At 45.4% G+C, this 18,319-nt stretch overlaps 6 protein-coding genes across 8 annotated transcripts; 3 read left to right on the plus strand and 3 right to left on the minus strand.

Annotated features, from left to right (window-relative positions):
• The first annotated feature begins 132 nt into the window (after positions 1-132).
• On the plus strand, positions 133-3,846 carry LOC120444011 (beta-alanine-activating enzyme). 3 transcript variants are annotated; one of them, XM_039623492.2, is made up of 6 exons: positions 139-635; positions 703-1,041; positions 1,094-1,375; positions 1,454-1,878; positions 1,943-3,243; positions 3,303-3,846. In XM_039623492.2, the coding sequence occupies exons 1-6, from the start codon at positions 310-312 to the stop codon at positions 3,714-3,716; spliced, it is 3,087 nt and encodes a 1,028-aa protein (XP_039479426.1). In that variant the 5' UTR covers positions 139-309; the 3' UTR covers positions 3,717-3,846. The 3 variants fall into 3 exon arrangements, with proteins under 3 accessions (XP_039479428.1, XP_039479426.1, XP_039479427.1); XM_039623493.2 differs by lacking the exon at positions 139-635 and having other exon boundaries at positions 907-1,041; positions 1,098-1,375; positions 3,303-3,845; XM_039623494.1 differs by lacking the exons at positions 1,943-3,243; positions 3,303-3,846 and having other exon boundaries at positions 133-635; positions 1,094-1,379; positions 1,447-1,527.
• A 47-nt stretch (positions 3,847-3,893) lies between these two features.
• On the minus strand, positions 3,894-6,883 carry LOC120444049 (the record flags this gene model as incomplete). Its single annotated transcript, XM_039623554.1, has 1 exon — positions 3,894-6,883. A coding segment is annotated over one exon (2,781 nt), but the record flags the coding sequence as incomplete, so codon positions are not given.
• Positions 6,884-6,936: 53 nt separating this feature from the next.
• On the minus strand, positions 6,937-11,017 carry LOC120444010 (DNA excision repair protein ERCC-5 homolog). Its single transcript, XM_039623491.2, has 4 exons — positions 10,781-11,017; positions 10,541-10,716; positions 8,308-10,470; positions 6,937-8,255 (listed from the first exon to the last, which is right to left on the minus strand). The coding sequence occupies exons 1-4, from the start codon at positions 10,866-10,868 to the stop codon at positions 6,969-6,971; spliced, it is 3,714 nt and encodes a 1,237-aa protein (XP_039479425.1). The 5' UTR covers positions 10,869-11,017; the 3' UTR covers positions 6,937-6,968.
• Positions 11,018-11,271: 254 nt separating this feature from the next.
• On the minus strand, positions 11,272-11,859 carry LOC120444013 (DNA polymerase epsilon subunit 3). Its single transcript, XM_039623496.1, has one exon. The coding sequence runs from the start codon at positions 11,763-11,765 to the stop codon at positions 11,379-11,381; it is 387 nt and encodes a 128-aa protein (XP_039479430.1). The 5' UTR covers positions 11,766-11,859; the 3' UTR covers positions 11,272-11,378.
• Positions 11,860-11,916: 57 nt separating this feature from the next.
• On the plus strand, positions 11,917-15,197 carry LOC120444012. The gene is made up of 2 exons (XM_039623495.1): positions 11,917-12,982; positions 13,040-15,197. The coding sequence occupies exons 1-2, from the start codon at positions 12,092-12,094 to the stop codon at positions 15,056-15,058; spliced, it is 2,910 nt and encodes a 969-aa protein (XP_039479429.1). The 5' UTR covers positions 11,917-12,091; the 3' UTR covers positions 15,059-15,197.
• A 420-nt stretch (positions 15,198-15,617) lies between these two features.
• LOC120454216 (protein gurken) lies at positions 15,618-18,126 on the plus strand. The gene is made up of 4 exons (XM_039639355.2): positions 15,618-15,813; positions 15,946-16,203; positions 16,624-17,241; positions 17,418-18,126. The coding sequence occupies exons 2-4, from the start codon at positions 16,134-16,136 to the stop codon at positions 17,615-17,617; spliced, it is 888 nt and encodes a 295-aa protein (XP_039495289.1). The 5' UTR covers positions 15,618-15,813; positions 15,946-16,133; the 3' UTR covers positions 17,618-18,126.
• Positions 18,127-18,319: the final 193 nt, after the last annotated feature.

Raw genomic sequence — 18,319 nt, forward strand, 5'->3', positions numbered from 1 at the left:
TACAGAGTTTTTAAATTGGCACATGGGCTTACTTTTTGAATTCTATTTTTTCCCGCCAAAGGTGGTGTGGAAATTGCCTATCGTTTAAATCCCATCCATAGATGAACAGCTGTTTCGATTGTTGATATCGATTGCCGGCAATACAAAATAGTTATTATTGTTTTCTTTATATTTAATTTACAGATTAAATGATATGTGTTTTTGGAAAACAATAGCACGATTTCTGCACATTATTTGTTGATATTTGTGACTGGGCCGGGAAATCCATTTTACCAACAATAAACACTTGTTTTGCAAACAAACAAAAAAATGGCATCTGATGGGATGAATCCTGAATTGGCGGCAGATTCATCACCAGGACACGAGCCTTCCCCTCAGAACGTGGGACTTGAGACTCCAGCAGTTGTGGACCTGACTGACAAGCTTTACGACATCGACAGAATCCGAGCGTTCAAGGATGTTCCTTTCCTGATAAGCCGTATGGAGCCCACTGACACGATCGTAACTTACGGGGATGCTGTAGAAGAGATCCAGATTTTGGTGAATTTTCTGCGAATGAACGAGGTCCCAGCCGGAGCAGGAATTGCACTACGAATCACGGAGCACACGCCGGCGTCTTCTCTTATGATTTTAGCGTAAGAGTATTTAAATATGTGGATTATTCTTTTGTTTCCATATGAATTAAAGATTATAATCATCCAGGATCCTCAACAACAAGTGCCACTTCTTTCCTACGGATAAGATGATGCTGTCCCATGATCTGTTCGTACAGATGAGCACGGCCGGTGTGGAATACCTCTTGGTCAATAAACATTTGACCGTTGCACCCCTGTACTTCACATTTCTGGGCAGCATTTTGGTGTTTAAGGAGGACTACAGGCTGTACACGGTAAAGACGAAATCCGCCGATCATGCTGTACAGGCTAAGAAGCCGCTGCCCGCTAATATGTGCTACACCATCTCCACGACGGGCACTACGGGAAAGCCAAAGCTTGTACATGTGCCTTACGAATGCATTGAGCCCAACATAGTGGGGCTCAGGTAAATATCCACTGAATGTACCAAAAGCCAAACTGACCACTATGCCCCCAAGCCAGAAGTTAAACGTCTCCATGGCCGACATCATTTACCTTGGCACACCCATCACCTTCGATCCCTTCGTGGTGGAGTTCTTTCTAGCAATTCAAAATGGAGCTACGTTATTGACCAGTCGTCACTCCATGAGGGATTTTCCAAGCAAGGTGCTAAGTGCCCTCTTCCCCGACAACCTGGCGACGCCGGGTATCACCATTTTGCAGATGACTCCATCGCTGTTTCGGCAATTTGGAGCTTCTTCCATCAGAGAGCGAGTGCTAAGCAGATCCAGTTCATTGAGGTACTTTTTGATTTATATGTTGTGAGATCTTTAGTTTATTTCTTTCATATGGCTGATTGACATATGCATCGTTTTTAGAGTTCTACTCCTTGGTGGCGAACCATTTCCTAGTAATGCCGAGCTCGTTACATGGACGAATCCGAGTGTCCTAATGCAGAAACACATATGCAACATATATGGAATCACAGAAATATCCTGCTGGAGCCTCTTGCACATCGTTCAGTCATTACAATCACCTGTGCCTTTGGGAACGCCTATTGACACGGACACGATTCTACGGATTGGATGCCAAGACGATGGAACCCCACAGCAAGGAGAGCTCTTTCTGGGTAGTGCCAAGCGTCGTTGCTATATCCCAGAAGTTGATGACCAGGCGAAAGAAGACTCAGTCATATGTTTTAGAGCGACAGGAGATCTGGTCACTCGACAAAGGGATGGCACACTGTTCTATAGCGAGAGGTCGAACGATGTGGTGAAGCGTGCTGGCAATCGTATTAGCTTGGGTAAGTTCCCCCAATAGTTTCAGTCAATGATTTTATACCCTATTAATATTTTACAAATATACAGGTGTAATCACTCGAAAAATTCAAAAGTGTCTGCCGAGCACTGAACTGACTACTTGCCTGTGGCTCGAAGACTTGCAGAAACTTATTTGCTGCATTCGCTCTTTAGAGGCAAAAACTAGAGTGGAACAGCGCGTGCAGACCTTTGATATACTCTCCAAGGTATCGATTGCCGAGCAGCCAGATAGATTTGTCTATCTACAACACTTTCCATGTAACGTACACGGCAAACTGGACAAGCAACAGCTCCTCAAGATGTGCATTCCTCTTGCTCAGCCAGCTCAGCAAATTTTAAAGAGTTATCTGCACGATAGACTGGAATGTGTTGAAGAGTCTGATGATAACTTACCGAAGAAGCAGCGACTAGAAGACGCAGCTCCCTGTGGCTATGACTTAAGTTTTCGGCAGGCTGGTGGCACATCGTTCCATGCCATCACCATTTGCCGGGAGATAGGTCTACAAATGTGCATCGATGATGAGCAACGCCACTTGTTCGAAATGCTACTGGATGAGAACATTCCGTTGCGTACAGTGCTAAGATTCTTGGACACAGCCAAGTTGGTGGCCAACAACATCAAGCGGAAGAATGTTGAGCCAGCGGTAGTGGCCTCGTCCTGCCAAGGTCTGATAATTAAACGTATCGAACAGCCGGTTCTCAAGCTTCAGTTCTACTGGAAGGTAAACTTCGAAAAGTGCATAGACTCCCCAGTGAACGAATACGAGGGACGCTTCATCTGCGTGGGCGCACATTCCAAAATTCTTCGGACTCTTAATCCCCAGACGGGCAGCGAATACAGCGCAGTCAAACTTCCCGACCGTATCGAATGTAAGGTGACGTTTCTCAGCGAGCAGCTCGCAATGGTGGGCTGCTACGACGGATGCCTGTACGGGTTCAATCCCCAAACTGGTGACATTGTATTTCGCGTTGGTATTGGGGGCATGATTAAGTCGCAGCCCATGCTAACCGCCGATGGTCGTCGAATTATTGTATGCAGCTATGCGGATGACTACAATGTCTATTGCTTGTCGGCCGAGCGGCAGGAGGTGCTGTGGTGCCTAAGGATCGGCGAAAAGCCGATCTTCGCGAGCCCGCTGGAGCTGCCAAGGGAACAGTCGCTGATAGTCTGCACCTTGGACGGCAGCTACTCGCGCGTGGCCATCACCGATGGCTCAGTGGAGTGGACGCAGAAATATAGCGAACCCGTATTCTCCACACCTGTTCTTTTGGAGTCCATGTCCAATATCTTTTTAAGCGCGGAAGTGGCTGGGCGAGTCCATGCCTGTCATGTGGGCAATGGTAAAATTGTGAGTAGTGTTTTTTTGTTCCCAATTTCAAACTTAATCATAACAACATCAATCTTTAGCTGGCTACCTTCAGCACAGAAGGAAACATTTTCTCTTCGCTGGTGGTCAAGACCCCACCGACTTTTATGGGACATTCCTTTGCCGTTTTTGGTTGCATAGACCAACATGTGTACTGCCTGCGGTGCAAAACCGGATCGGGTGGCAAGTCTGTTGACTTTGAGCTGCACTGGAAGGTCAATGTGGGTGCACCTGTTTATGCAACGCCAACGCTGCTCACAGTGCAACCAAACGGACTTTTGGTTTGGTGCGCCGCCACCAATGGACGCGTCATGCTGATGAACTTTAGAAATGGCGAGATTCAGTGGTCGGATAAACTACCGGGTGAAGTCTTTTCCAGTGCATGCTTTATTGAGGATCTGCGTCGTATTTTCGTTGGATGTCGAGACAATTTCCTTTACTGTCTGGGCATATAGATATTTACTGGAACTGATACATTTCCATATACACTGAATTTGTTGCTTTAGAGTAAGATAGAAAACCGTGCCTTATTACCTATACCAAATGGAGATATAGATTTTACTTGTATGACTACAATTGTATTAGAATAAAAATATGCATACATATGATAAATGTAAAGTAAAGAAAAATTATTTTTAATACTAAAAACTTTGTCCCGCCATAAGCTTAGGTTTATTTATTATCGTTGCACCTCACATATTATTGTTACAATCCTTAGTAGTAGAAAAATCTCTTTCGACCAAATTCATAACATAACATTCTGTTCGATTTTGGTGGAAGGAGATTTCTGTACCACCCACAAAATTAGATTTTCCCACGGAAATCGTGCCAATCGAAAGACCTATCTTGATTTTACACTTTGGCAGATGTGTTCTGCTGACTTATCGTCGGAACCTTCGGAGCACTTCTGTGTCCAGATCAAGCCGCACCTGCTGCATATCCGACAACACAAAGATGTTAGCGAGCACTTCGACTTCCTACCCTCCAGCTTTTGCCTAATATCATCCATGGCTTGTCGCTGGCGGTGCGTTTGCCTTGGAGCTCTGAATAGGGCACTAAGTGATCTCCTCTTTTTGTGAATCCGCTGCTCCTGTAGTTTTCGTTGCTTGCGCTCTTCCTTTTTTTCGGCAAGGTGGTTCATTCGTTTCTGATACCGGACTTGGGCTAAAAGAATCTCTGTAGGATTCTTGGCCTGCTTGGCTATGTAGGTTGCCCACCAGTCCCTCCTCTTTTCCAGATATGCTTCACTTAAATCAGTACGATCAATGATGTAGCTTTCACCTGAAACTTTTGATGCTACTTCCTCTTCTGCTCTTTGTATTTCGATTTTGGCTTGCATTTTCTGAACCCTCTTTTGCCTGGAAAGTATCACTAATTGTTCGGTTATAAATTGAAAGTTCTTCTCCAGAATTGGCAACAATTCCTCATACTTTTCATCCGAAGTGGGTTTGCCGACATTAAGTATCAGCACGTTGTAGTGCTGAGGGTCAGATTTATATTTCTTGAAGATTTCCACTTCCTCCGCACTTGTGGGTACCTGTCTACCCATAATCATGTGCTCCATTTGCTCCACATCCTTGTCAAAAGCACCAGACCTCAACGATTCCATTTGCGATCGGACAAAGGCGTCGTGCGTTTGTCTGAGCGGCGAAATGTCGGTGATAGATGCCTTTTTGTGAACTGCTGAAGATCCATGGTAAGCTGGTACTTGGTAGCTGGAACGAAGTACCCTACTTGACATTACTGATTTTCTGGATTCGGTTTCCGATCGTCCACCGTCTGAATCGATCTTGAACTGCTTGACATAATTGTGTAGGAGCTTTTGGACATTGTGAATGTAGCGCCATTTGAGAATCTCCTTAAGTTTCTGCGCATCCTCGGGCGTTTTAACATTCGACGACCACTCCTTATATTTCCCCTGCAAATCGTTCCACACGGCATTTACTCGATCCGAGGCCTTGATCTTTGAAATCGTTTCCAGAAAACTGTTCGTTGACATTTTTGCAGCGTCTAGTGTTTTGTGAAATCTTCTTGGTTCATCCGAAGCTATTGGCTTTTCTTCGAATAAGCGATTGATAATCGTTGTGGCCATTGATGACATGGGTAGCTGTACTGAATCCTTTGCCATGCTATCCAATGATCTCACTGGTTTCGGTTTTGCCACTGAATAGGAGTTTGTTTGGGATATCTGAGATTCGCTTAGGACGGGATTAAACTTTGATTTGATGTCGAAATATTTCGATACAGTCATCTTCTGGTACTTGGCTAGGCTTTCCTCAGATTTATCTTTTCTACTATTTCTATTAAGAATTGAACTTCTCCCCTTTTGTTTTAAAGTTTCCCCTCGGTACGCAGATTTCAAATTTTCGTATGTCGAGAAATTTTGTATATTGTTAAGAGCTGAAGATTTTGGAAACTTAGTAAGTTCATTTTTTGCACGACTTTCCCTCTCTTTCGATTGAACCTTTTGCAAGGACTCGTCTGCAATCGTTGCATAGTTTTTTGAAACTCTTTTGCGGCTTCCAAGCCGCATTTTCAAATTTGGAATTGTATTCGTTAGCGTAAATTCCTTTTTCACTTTTGGGACTTTTCTAATTTTCATTCTCTTTTTGACTCTACGTATAGGTAATTTTGATTCGGTATAATGGGGTTCTCTCCAGGTTCCCTGCTGATTTTCCTCTTTATCGACTGCAATTTTTGGGTGTATTAAATCTGTGTAAGGTGTTGTTTCGGCTTCCGCTGTATTGTATGTTTTTGTCTTTTCTCGGGGATAAACTTTAACCTTTTGCCTTGATGCTGGTAAATTATGAGTGCTTATTTTTGAATAAACTACATTTGTATCACTCATTGAACCAGTGTTTATTGCATTCAATCGTTTTGGCAGCACCATGCGTCGTCTATGAAAATGTGCTTTACGTGGATTTTCACTAAGATCCTGACTTTTATTGTTATCCGTTTTCTTTGTTACTACGACATTCTTCTGGGTTTTAAGTGAATTTAAGAATATCCATATGGATTTTTCAAAAGAATTTTTCGGTTTCCGTCTCGTCGACCTACTTCTACTCATATATTTCAGTTGGCTTGCAACATTATAACATTCCTCAGCTTCTTTTATGTTGCCCCTGGTTAGTTTTCTCATTACTTTTAGTTCTGCAATATTACTGCAATAGTGCTCATTAATTTGAACCTTCAAATTTCCTAACATTTTTTTGAGATATAAACTATTTGTTTTATGATCATACAATTTTCGTAATAGTGTCTTCAGTTTTCTGTCATTGTGTTCATCTCGCAGATCATTTGTTACACGCTTACGATTTCGTCGCCGTAGCAATTTAATGGATTCAGCTAAAATAGATCGGGTTCTGTGCATGGGTATCATCCGTATGCTGTTGATCAAATTGCCCTCTGTACTCAAAAGTTTGTGTAAACATGCGTGCACTTTAATCGCTTTCGTCCTTCGCCTCCTAAAACCCTTCATAAAAATGTGTTTGTTTTTAATACGGTAAGCTGCTGGTCGTCCATTACTTCGTTTTAAATTCATCTTCAGGTTCCACCTATAGTGATCTAAAGTAAATATACAAGGCTCTGCTAAAGAAAAAATAAAAAAAAAACTGACGTAGCTTGTCAAGGTTGCTGTAAAACACTAAATACAAAAGCGATGTAAACTTCACTAGATGGTTTCTATAAATTTGTATTTAATAGATTTGTTATTTTTTATTGGATTTTGCTGACTTCTTAAGAATCTCTGCTGCCTTTGCCTTGTTTAGGCGCATCTGCTCCAGGTCCTTTTCCCTCTGTGGTATAACTTCAACGGTGTTTGGTATTCGAGGACACTTTTCAGGCTTCGGCGCTGACTGCGATGTGGTAGGCAGTTCCTCATCCACAACTTCCGATTCAGGCGCAGCTTTTCGTTTGCCGCGTTTGGGGCGAGCAGTTTTCACCTCGACTTCCGCGTATGCTAAATCAGGATCTGTTGGGGGAGCTGCCTTTGCCCGCCTTGTGCGTGCCACCTTCTTTGGTTTCTCCGGCGTCTCATCGATCTTCCCGGACATCTTATCGATGGCCAATTGGACACGTTTGCTGACGTGCGGTTGTTGAACTCGCAGAGCACTCTTTGCCGTAAAGTAGTTGCGTATGGAACCCTGTATCTTCTTCTCGTTAATTTTCTTCATAACAGGCATCAGAATGTCATCCGTTTTTGAAGTAGTCCAACCGAAAGATTTACGCGTGAATTCCCGTATTGATTCCACATCCGGTGTGCCCCAACTAAATGCATCCCGATTGTCATCGATCGTGGGCGCTAAATATGCCTCCACCACTGCACCGTTGGGGAAACCTTCGTGCAGTTCGATGTTCTTAAGTTTTTTGCGGAGCGAATGGCGAGCCGAGCTGCCAGGTGGAAGATTGCTGCTCTTGTGTGCTTGCCACCAGTCGCGGAACTTTGTTAGCGTTTGCAACACCGATTGATTGCAGACACCTGGCCCATTCGCATCCTGTCCGGAAAAGGAGGCCAGTATCTCCAGGGCCGTTACAGCACCAATGCCATGAATTCCTGTTGTGTAGTCACTGCCCACCAAACAGGCCAACTGAATCAGTTTACCCCTGTTGCAGTTAAACGTTTGCTCTATCTGTTCCGCCCGGAACTCCAGCACGTGCTTGTTTTGGGCAAAGAAGTTCTTGTAGACAGTGCGGCCACCGAAAAGCCAGATATCACTGTCATCCGTAATGGTGCCGTGGGTGAGATCGGTGGCATTGAGAAAGGCGCACTGCGCCTCCGCCTCCATGGGGGCAACAATGTACGGGATGCCGAACAGGCGCAACAGCTCCTGGCAATCGATGCTCATGCGCTGGCTGATGGACATGCCCATTCGGTCTTGCCGGTTCCGCTCGATTTCCAGCTCTTTTCGCTCCTGGGCCAAGTTGGTGGCCATCTCCTGCAGTTCTTCTGAGGTCTTCTGTGATTTCAGGGCCTCGGCTGCATCTTTGATAAGCTCCTGTAGGGATAGAACATTATTTAAATAAACTACTAATCAGTGCAGCACTTACCTCAGGATCTACAGTCTTCTCTTTTTCCGGATCCTTTGTCTCGAAGAGCGATTTTGATGCCTTACTGGACCTTTTAGTTGGTGAAACTTCCTCATCACTGTCCTCATTGGCATCACTATCTCTTTTACGTCCGGACTTCGGGGTTCTCTTCCTGAAAAACGGCTTCGGGGTCTTGGGTGTCCCCGGCGATGTTTCATTTGTCGCTGGGGATTTGTCGGGCGTTCGCTTGATCACGTAACTGGTCTCAAAAAATTCCTTTATGGACTTGTTTTTGCTGGGCGTTTTGTTTGGAGATACGCGGTTGTTTTTATTATCGTCGCTGTCGCACAACTCGATTACCTCTTCCTTCGGAAATGTTTTCGAGGATTTCAAGCCGTTTTCGTCGTCGGAGGATAGTACGATAGGCGCACTTTTACTTAGTTTCACGTTATCCAGACTGATGTTTTTAACGTCGGCCATCTTTATTTTAAGCTCATCCAATATAGAATTGAGTTCTACCTTGGGTTTTGGTTTTGCTTCTTCAGTTATGTTCAGTTGAATATTTTTAACTGCCGCCGTTTCCTTTTTCAGATCATTTAAAATTGTGTCTAGATCAGGTTTGAGACTAGCTTCTACTGGAATCATATCTTGGCTATCTTTTACTTCGATAATTTCATCAATGGACGGCATTACTTCATTAATTTCTTTAGCACTTTTGTTTGTGATTGCTTTAGCTTCGTCTTCAGAGTCCAATTTTAGTTCTTCACTGTCTTTTACTTCTATGAAGTCATCATCTTCCTCATCGCTTTTATGTTTCTCAATTTTATTCGCCTCTCCATCCTCGAAAATATCCGCAAACAAATCATTCGAATCCCCTTGGCCCTCAGTAATGTCAACACAAATCTCAAGATTCTTTTTGCCTTTGTCTAGCCCTGGAACTTCCATTACTTCCTCCAATTCTGAGTCGGTATCAGTATCTACAATCTCCACCTTATCCTCGTTAAGATTCATCTTGCTTTCCTCAATCGCTTGGGAGAGTTGTTTGCTCTCTTCAATAGCCTGTGAAATAAGTTTGGCCTCCTCAATCGAGTTGTCAGCGATGTCGGACTGGACTGTGGTGATCTCAAGCAATTTCTCAAGGCTTTGAGTGTCATTGAGCTGAGTGACCTCCATGATGTTGCCAACTTCCTCTTTGTTCATTCCGCCGTACTCAATCATATATGCCCGTGCAGGTCCTTTGGCCGCATGGCGCAATTGCTTCGTTTGAGCTCGGTTGAGGCGCAACTCTTGGTCCGAGTCGTACTCGTAGTCCTTTTCATCGTACACCTTGGTCTCCTCCATTGACATGGACAGCGCTTTGGCCAAATCCTCATCAAACTCCGTGCCTAGGTCTGTACTTTCCATAGGCTCTTTCTTGGTAGAAGTGCTTGGCTTCTCATCCTCCTCCGCGGGCACCTCCTCAATCATTTCCATTTTAACCTCCTGCTTGGTGCTCTCCATAGCTTTCTTCTTAAGATCCCTGACCAGCAGGAATCGTGTGTGCTCATCCGAGCTGATTTGTCGGGTGCACTGTTCAATGGCAGTTGGAGTGAGTATGCCCTCCTCGCTGAAGAAGTCGCACAACTCTGCATAGGTCAGCGTGTGTCCGCCCATCTCCTGTTCCGCCTGCTCTAAGCTCTCCTGAACGGCTCGACGCTTTAGGAGTCGCTTCATCTGAAAGGAGCAGAAGTCATCGCTGCGGGCGGGCAACTCGTGCAGACGACCCCACGACGACTGCTTGCGCGTCTCCTTGATGTCTGTGAGGATCTCGTGTCGCACATCGGCTGGCAGATTCCGAAAGTGCTGACTCTTCACATCGATGGCCTGTAAGCTGGAGTTGTAAGAATGTCGAGCGGTTGACTCGTCGAAGGAGCTGTCTGAGGCACTGGCACTGGTGTCCTGCTCGCTTTCACCTTGACCATCTTGCCCCTCCGATGCAGCCGGCAGTTCAGGCAGCTTAAACAAGTCATCCTCGTCGTTCTTCTTGGCTGGAGGCGGTCGCTTAACCGGAGATTTGAGCAGCAGCTCCGCATTCTTGCCCAGCGCTTGCTGCACTACTTTTTCTTTGGCCAGGGATTGCAGAAGCAAAGCCTGAATACGATCAGCTTCATTGCTAAGCTTATTCCTCTGCTGCTGACGACGTGCCTGTAAGGTTGACATAAAGAGGATTGTATTTGGAGTGTCAATCTCAGTATAATTCATTATAATAACTCACAATGGTGTCCCTTTTGAGCTGCGGCACGCATCCATCGAAAATGAAAACCGGTCGCACACGATAGTATAGCAATTTACAGAGGCGATGGAAGAGACCCAGTAAATGGGCATTACTCAGGGCCGAGCCCTTGTTGTCCTGAAAGCCCTTCACAACCTGATGCAACCAAATGGATATATCTGCAGGATAAACATACAACTAAAATTAGCAAGCTTTTCATTAGGTGGCGAAATCGATCCTTACCCACTGCGAGGATTTTACCTTCCAGTGTTTCTACAGGCACTGGCTTGCCGCACGGCTCAATAAGCTTCCACAGGCCCGTAACTCCCATTTCCCACTAAAATATTTATTGTATAAAACATGCAATATAATAAACTAAACTTTTTGTTGCGACAATACGCGCTTTTTTAAACAGCTGCTTGTAGTGTTGGAAAAGGGCACGTGGTCATCAAGCTGAGATGCGCAATGTGGTGATTTTTAAATAGCGATTTTCGGATCACATATATTAACAAATTCTGGCAAAAACGGAATAGCATTCTGACACCTCTAACTCTAACTTGATAAGGCCAGTATAAAACTGATCAAACTGGATTAAAATTCCACATTATTTATTAGCAATAATAGCATACATTATTCATTAACTTTCACTTTCTGATATTCATACTGTGACCTAACAAACCCTAATTAAAGGAGGCAATTCAGCCTTCGAGGAAAGCGACAAAACACAAGTGACGTACTTAGATACTGCTATGTTTAATGTTCTTTGTTTATGCTTAATACTAGCTTTGTTCTTAAGGACTAAAGAGGATAATTAATTCCGTATAGTTTCTTCCAGTCGTCATCACTCGGCAGCCTCCTCTGCGGCTGCAGTCGCACTTGCATTGGCATTTTCGGCGACGCTGGAGTCTTTCTTGCTGGCCTTGCTCTCCTTTTTGTCCTTGACCATCTTGCGATAGACCTCGAGATCCTGCATCAGGGAGGGCACAAAGCTCTCGAAGTCCAGCTCGGTGAGGGTCTGTAGAATATCCTTGGCCGTGATGGTCTTGTGGTTCTGCTTGTGGGCCAACGCCGTCGACGAGGATGTCACAAAGATGGCAAACACAGATGCCGCTCGGGCGATCGCTGCTCGCGCTTCCTTGCTGACGCTGGCTGACTCCGGCAGTGATTCCTTGATGAGCCGCGCAATTACGGCATTCGGCAGGTTAAGATCCTCGATGCGCTCGACCATTTTGCTCCGGCTTATCTGCTTTTCTTTTTTGCTACTTCTGATTTCCCGTGGAGTTTAGGCGTCGCTGCTTCCCGCGTAAAGGTAAACAGCTGGCCAGCCAGTGTTGGACAAGGCCGGCGTGCACGCATCTACATGCGCGATGTGGCAACTCCCTCACTCAATTCTGTTTGCGCCGCCTCGTTCGCATCAATTGTTTACACATTTTTATAAATAACAGCCAATTACCCCGGCATAAATGTGCACGGATCGGTTCGGGCCCAACTTGAAGCTGTTCCCCCCCGAACTCACGTGATACGAGTCCTGTGCGTGATCCAGCTACCACGCACATGGACCAGCAACAGGCGACGCCGCCAAAAAAACGCAGGCACAGCGAGTACCACGATCCAGATTATCAGCAAACGGAAGTTTCTAGCCAGGATGAGGGAGAAACCTGTCCGGAGGCTGACTCGCCCGTTCAGCAAAAGCGTGCAAAGACGGAACAGGCGGAGGAGATGCCCACGTCGTCCGAACAATTTCAGCGCATCCGGGAGCTCCTTCGGCTGGAGTTCCAGCGCGAAATCTCTCAAAAGGTCGAGCAGTTGGCCGAGATCGATCGACGATTGTTGCAAGGCCGACAACTGTTGGACAGACTACGCTATCAGGTGGTCAGCGAATACTATAGGAAGCAACAGGTCCCACTCACTGGTGCGGACGTTGCCAAGGTCCGCGGCGACAGCCTTTTTGGGGAAGACATATCCGCACCGCAGCTGCCACTGCATCCAGCCATCAAAAAGATCGTTGGCAAGCGCCCTGTTCCCATCCAGAATCATTTGCCAGAGCGCACGGCGGCCACCTTGGCCAAAGAAACCATCAGACTAAGAAATCCGGCTCATCGTCGTGCGGAACGAAGGCGACAACAGAAGATCAAGGAGCAAGGCATCGTAACCGATCACTCCAAGGACTCCAAGGAGCAGCCAGAAAAGGAACAGCCCATTTCCGTTAAGTTAGAGGACGAGCAGCCGTGCACCAGCCGGCAAGCCCACGAAAAACAAGTGGAGCTGAATGCCTCGCGACTTAATAACAAGAACAAGTTTAATTTTGTGGTTGGTAATACCTCCAAGTACATTGGCGATGGCTCTCGAGAGAGTGCCACAGGTGGGCAAGCTTTGACCTATAAGTGGTTGGTCTATGTGCAAGGCAAAGATCTACCTGAACCACTGGAAAGATACATCAAAAAGGTAAGTGATTTCCAAAAAAATATACAGACTGATTCAATGTGTTCTTGGCATTTATAGGTGCGCTTTCACCTTCATCCGTCATACCGACCAAATGACATTGTGGACGTGCACAATCCTCCCTTTCAGCTCAACCGACATGGTTGGGGCGAGTTTCCGATGCGCATCCAGTTATTCTTCCAAGAGCAATTGCAACAAAAGCCCGTGCAACTGATGCACACAGTTGTGCTGGATAAGACAATGTGTGGACTACACACGATGGGTGCTGAGACTACTGTGGAAATATGGCTGAGAGCGAAACAGGCATTAACCCAACAGAAAAGTGTCAAACCTTCTCCTACACCTGAACAGCAGACTGCAGTTCCTGCTCCGCCTGTTGCTGCTGCTCATCTTTTAGAGCCTTCGATTTTCGCATTTCCTGGGGAGTCGTGCAAACCACGCACCATTTCATTCACTCAAAATAAGGAGGAACTGGATGATAATCTGTTTGCTGGCATCAACAAAATTGAACTCAGCGACGACATTGAGAAACTTGAACCAACGGTGCTGGTTTCGGAGCCCCTGAAGTTAAGCTACAGTCCCCGAAAGCAGCCGCCAACTCCATCAACGCCGCCCAGGGCTCAACTTCGGTTAAATGCGACTCCGGTCAGCGCTTCTAAGCCTTCTGTGGTCTATCTACCAGTAAACGGCAGAAGTCCTAGGCAAGAATCCTTGCCAGAAAGGCAGCGGCATGAGTTTTCGCCAGTGAAGCACTATCCACCGGCATCTCCCCAGAGAGCGTGGCAGGAATTCTCGCCGGATCGGCCTCCAATAAAGCCTGTGCCCAATGGCCATCACCAGGGCAAGAAGAATGTTGTGTTTCAGAGAGCAGGAAAGCTGTACATAATCGATCCTTTGCAGCGGAAGCTTAAGCAGGCTGCGAAGCAACAATCTCTGCTGAAACCACAACTAAGTCTACTTAAGCCACCGTCAGAAACGCGTTGGCATATGCTGCAGTGCATGCAGCACGATCATGGGTACGCCAACATGAGCGGCGAGGTGGAGGAAAGACCCATGGTGTTGCCCCCAATGGTGGACACTTCCTTACCATTGCGACCCCGAAGGCTGGAGCATATCTTTAGAAGTGCCCAATTCCGTAACATGCGCAGTGCTGTGGAGTTCCTGCTGCGTCGCCTGCCGCTTACGGAGATTGATCAGCACAAGGTCCATCCTTTCACATGTACAACCCTCGATGCGTTTCACAAGCAAAGTGCCCTAAAACAACGTTGCTTTGAGTACTTGCGGGCACGTCTTCTCCGTCGCAATCTGCTGCAGCACCACAAGCTGCATCAGCTTGATATTACTGGGAAGGAACACTACTGGAGCTTACGGGAGATAGTGGCGTTCGCCAGGGTTCATGGTTATACGCCACCGCTCAAAGATGTTTTACCTGGCGTGCAGAGGAGGAAAAAACCAAAACTGAGCGACGAAGAGCAATTGGCTCAGCGTGTTCAGGCGCAACTCAAGGGCGAGCCCCAACCGAAACTATCGGCCTACAGTAGTCTCAGCTCCGGCAATCGGCTGGAAGCTTGGATAACCAAGCAATCCGAACGTCTGCTTGGGCATGATCAAAAGGTGCGAGATAAGGAGTTCATCGATGTGCTGGGAGTGGACAAACCTCACTCGCTCGCCCACAGGGAAACTAACTCAGCAAGTGTATCTCTGCCAATGGTGAACCATCGCCAACTGCTCTATCTACCTCCGCCGAAGCACTTGGATTCGGCATTGCCGCTGGTCCAGGAAATGTGCAAGGACATTAATATCACACTGGAACCGGAGGAATCTCCGCCTGGCGTCTCCCAGCCACTGGCCCTCACGATGCTCGGACAAGTGCTGTGCACTTTTGTGGAGAGATTGGTACGCCGCTCCTTGGCGGCAAAGCTGCAACAGGAGACTTTGGAACAGTTACCACCGGCGGCGGCCAATGCTCCATTGTGTCTCCTACCTCAGGACATCGGCCGTGTCATCAGTCAGTGTTCCGAACTGGATTTCCTGGGAAACAGTCACTTGGGAGTTGCTCCGCTGGAACCACAAATCTAATGTGGCAGTGGCCATTGTTTTGAATTTATTTTTTATCAAGTGCGCGTAATAGTTCAAATTCTACTGGGATATTAGTTGATATCTAATTAGAGTCTTGTACTCGTTGATAAGCATAAATCTAAGCAATAAATTAACTAAATTAATGTCTAAAAAAAGAAAGCTGCGTTTTTAATTATCATTGGTTACAGTCAAACCACCCTAACCCGTGAATTTCATCCAATTTTACCAATCTTGATCAAGACCTGTTTATATATAAATAAGAATCTTTACAATTTCTGCAAAACATAGTTTTTATATAGTTCCGTTTATAACCTTATCAGTTTAGTTCAGAGCAATATATCTTGATCCTGCCCCAGAAGTATGCAGTGAAAAGTGCCGTTAGCAAATTGAATAACTGATAACTGTTAATGGGCGGGCGGTTTTGCATCTCTTAGCATATCCATATGATTCTTTGGCACCATTATCCGTCGCTCTCTTTGTTCTCCCCGCTCTCCGATCGATTTCATTCATGGCGCATGCCAATGCCAATGTGGGTATGGGGTCCATCTGATTCTCTGGCTCTGTTTTCCTCAGTCTCTTTTCCGACGTGCGCGCAACAAGACCTAAAATCACAGTGGAGCAGAGAAGAGCCCGCTTCCCGCGCTTGCTGCTCTTTAGTTTAACTAATTAATTACTTGCCCGATATATAAAATGATTCACGAGTCATTATAATAATTATAATGTCGAAGCCTTCTACAGGCAATATAGCAGCTCCAGTACGTCTAGGATAATCTATAAAAAGCTTTTGGATCACCTATTTTAAATGCTATTTTTTTTTTGTCGTGTGTGTGCTCGTTCGTGCGACAGAAAATGTGGAGGCGCTAAAATGTTCTATTTTTATTTTGCAGTAAAATCCACAAGGAGATGCAAGTGTGTAGTATGTTTCAGTTTCTGTTGCGACGCCAAATTGCATTTGCGGCCAGCACGCCGCTCGATCCCTCGATCGTTTAGACCCCTTCATTGACTCACTTTTCCTAGTGCTGGACAATCGGTCCAGCCAGCCAATATTTTTCGGAGCGCCACCAAGCGTTTTCCAATGATGCAAATCCCATTTACTCGGATTTTCAAAGTAATTTTCGTGCTCTCAACAATTGTCGCCGTCACAGGTAAGTACATAATCCCCACCTGATTTTACGGCCAGTATTGCCAGGCTCTCCTAGAATAATAGCTATTTCTAGCGTCAAAAATACAAACTGGAAAACAGCTAAACAACGCATAAAATATTCGCAGTGCTGATCTTATAATATTGGTAATGCTAATTCATTACATCTTTATTGAAAACTTTTTAGAAACCTTAAGATTGCAGGATAAGAAAATCAAGTCTATTGAATGGATAATACATTTGTAAATTGAAACAAACATGTTTTCCCAACTTTGCTTTCTTAAATATTCGAAAAAGTAATGTAAAGAGCGCTAACTGGAATTTGATATATGAATTAGTTAAAAGACTTGGCGCATCACAAATAAGTTTCGAACTGAAATCTTCCTGTCCCATTTTCGTAATCGCACTCCTCCGTATCCTGCAGATTGTTGTTCGAGCCGGATCTTACTTCTCCGAGAGCATACGCTGAAAATTGTGCAGCATCAGCACAGCCACATGCACGAGCATGCGCACGAGCTGCAGCAGCAGATCCAGGAGACTGCGGTTGAGTTGCTCAATCGCCTGGAGCTGCAGCGTAAGCAACTGGAGGCTTCCGCTCAGGAGGAGGCAGACCAGCTGCATCCCGATACGGATCCCAATCCAGACACTGGCGACCAACTGCCAAGCACAGACGACTCCAATGCCGCTGATCCTGAACAGGATGCGGTTATTCTTGGATCCAGTACCGCAACCTGGTTGGCCAGCGAAAACAGCACACCAATCACTGAATCCGAGACAGTGACAACACCCGAAACTGTTACGCACACCGGAGAACCGCCACCTGACCACAGCTCGACCAGTACGCCAGGCTCAGCAACTGCCAGCCCGAACGACAAGGAGACAGAGATTCAGATGCTGCCCTGCAGTGAAGCTTACAATACTAGCTTTTGCCTGAACGGCGGCCACTGCTTCCAGCATCCGATGGTAAACAACACGGTCTTCCATTCCTGCCTCTGCGTAAACGACTACGATGGAGAACGGTGTGCCTACAAGAGCTGGAATGGTAGGTGGCCTTGCATAGCTAAGTAAATCCATTAGGCTTGCTACAGAAGTCTCTTCCAATGTTGTATGGACTTGCGGTTGGAACGGATTTCTACGGCATCCAGATACAAATACTAACGATAACTATCTATTAGTCCCCAGTACTCGGTAACCATATAAACTCGTTGATTATTACAGGTGACTACATATTTTCGCCTCCAACGGCGCAGCGGAAGGTCCGGATGGCACACATCGTCTTCTCCTTTCCCGTACTCATCATGTTGTCATCGCTCTACGTGCTCTTCGCAGCCGTTTTCATGCTCCGCAATGTGCCGGATTATCGACGGAAGCAGCAGCAACTACACCTGCACAAGCAGCGCTTTTTTGTCAGATGCTGAGAGACCTTTGATGAGGAGAGATCCTCCTCTGGATTGCAATTGGATATAATTTGATTTGGAAACAATTTGGTTTCACCTATATATGCCTCATTGTTGGATGGCAAATTCTTGTTGACCATATTTCTTTCTTTACGTTGCGCAGCGTAAAATTAACGCTTTAATTTATTGAATACATTTAGTGTACTTAGTAGGATTTTCTATTTAGTTGCAAAAGACGCACAGTTAGTATTTGCTTTTCTTTATCATTTCTTAGTTTCGTTTGTTTCGCTTTTGAAGCTTTCGTTGGAGCTTTTGTAGTTTGTTTGTAGTAACATTTTGTTACGTTAAATTAACCATTACGAAATATTAAGAATGTACTTAGAACATAATCTTAGCGCTTACTCCAGTTACCAGGACAAGTGATTATTTTTTGTAACACTCTGTTACATCGTGTATATTGTAAAGAAAAACTATTTTGGTAGTGTATTAAAGAAGAGGATTGGGACTCGACTCAAAACAGAACTAAAACATTCAAAACAGTGTTTCCTTTCTGCGGGTTCATCGTATCTCGTGAATCTCTCTTTTTTTTCAGCCGCCGGATATGAGTGAAGCACGCTTTTCGGTTTTATATTTTATAATATATATTTTATCCAATATTTCGTCCAAAAATTCTTTACAAATTTCTTCGAACTTACAGTTAAATGTATAGTAGAAATTATTCAA

Source organism: Drosophila santomea, chromosome 2L (assembly GCF_016746245.2).
Source record: "Drosophila santomea strain STO CAGO 1482 chromosome 2L, Prin_Dsan_1.1, whole genome shotgun sequence".
Classification (NCBI taxonomy): Eukaryota; Metazoa; Arthropoda; class Insecta; order Diptera; family Drosophilidae; genus Drosophila; species Drosophila santomea.

Excerpts from the sequence above, each read along its gene's own strand:
- LOC120444011 (XM_039623492.2), top strand. The coding sequence starts at position 310 with ATGGCATCTGATGGGATGAATCCTGAATTGGCGGCAGATTCATCACCA. Across the intron at positions 1,042-1,093 it reads CCCAACATAGTGGGGCTCAG|CCAGAAGTTAAACGTCTCCA; the intron begins GTAAATATCCAC and ends TATGCCCCCAAG. Across the intron at positions 1,879-1,942 it reads TGGCAATCGTATTAGCTTGG|GTGTAATCACTCGAAAAATT; the intron begins GTAAGTTCCCCC and ends ACAAATATACAG.
- LOC120444010 (XM_039623491.2), bottom strand. The coding sequence starts at position 10,868 with ATGGGAGTTACGGGCCTGTGGAAGCTTATTGAGCCGTGCGGCAAGCCA. Across the intron at positions 10,471-10,540 it reads AGCTCAAAAGGGACACCATT|GCACGTCGTCAGCAGCAGAG; the intron begins GTGAGTTATTAT and ends TCAACCTTACAG. Across the intron at positions 8,256-8,307 it reads AGAAGACTGTAGATCCTGAG|GAGCTTATCAAAGATGCAGC; the intron begins GTAAGTGCTGCA and ends CTATCCCTACAG.
- LOC120444013 (XM_039623496.1), bottom strand. The coding sequence starts at position 11,765 with ATGGTCGAGCGCATCGAGGATCTTAACCTGCCGAATGCCGTAATTGCG.
- LOC120444012 (XM_039623495.1), top strand. The coding sequence starts at position 12,092 with ATGGACCAGCAACAGGCGACGCCGCCAAAAAAACGCAGGCACAGCGAG. Across the intron at positions 12,983-13,039 it reads TGGAAAGATACATCAAAAAG|GTGCGCTTTCACCTTCATCC; the intron begins GTAAGTGATTTC and ends TGGCATTTATAG.
- LOC120454216 (XM_039639355.2), top strand. The coding sequence starts at position 16,134 with ATGATGCAAATCCCATTTACTCGGATTTTCAAAGTAATTTTCGTGCTC. Across the intron at positions 16,204-16,623 it reads AACAATTGTCGCCGTCACAG|ATTGTTGTTCGAGCCGGATC; the intron begins GTAAGTACATAA and ends CGTATCCTGCAG. Across the intron at positions 17,242-17,417 it reads TGCCTACAAGAGCTGGAATG|GTGACTACATATTTTCGCCT; the intron begins GTAGGTGGCCTT and ends TGATTATTACAG.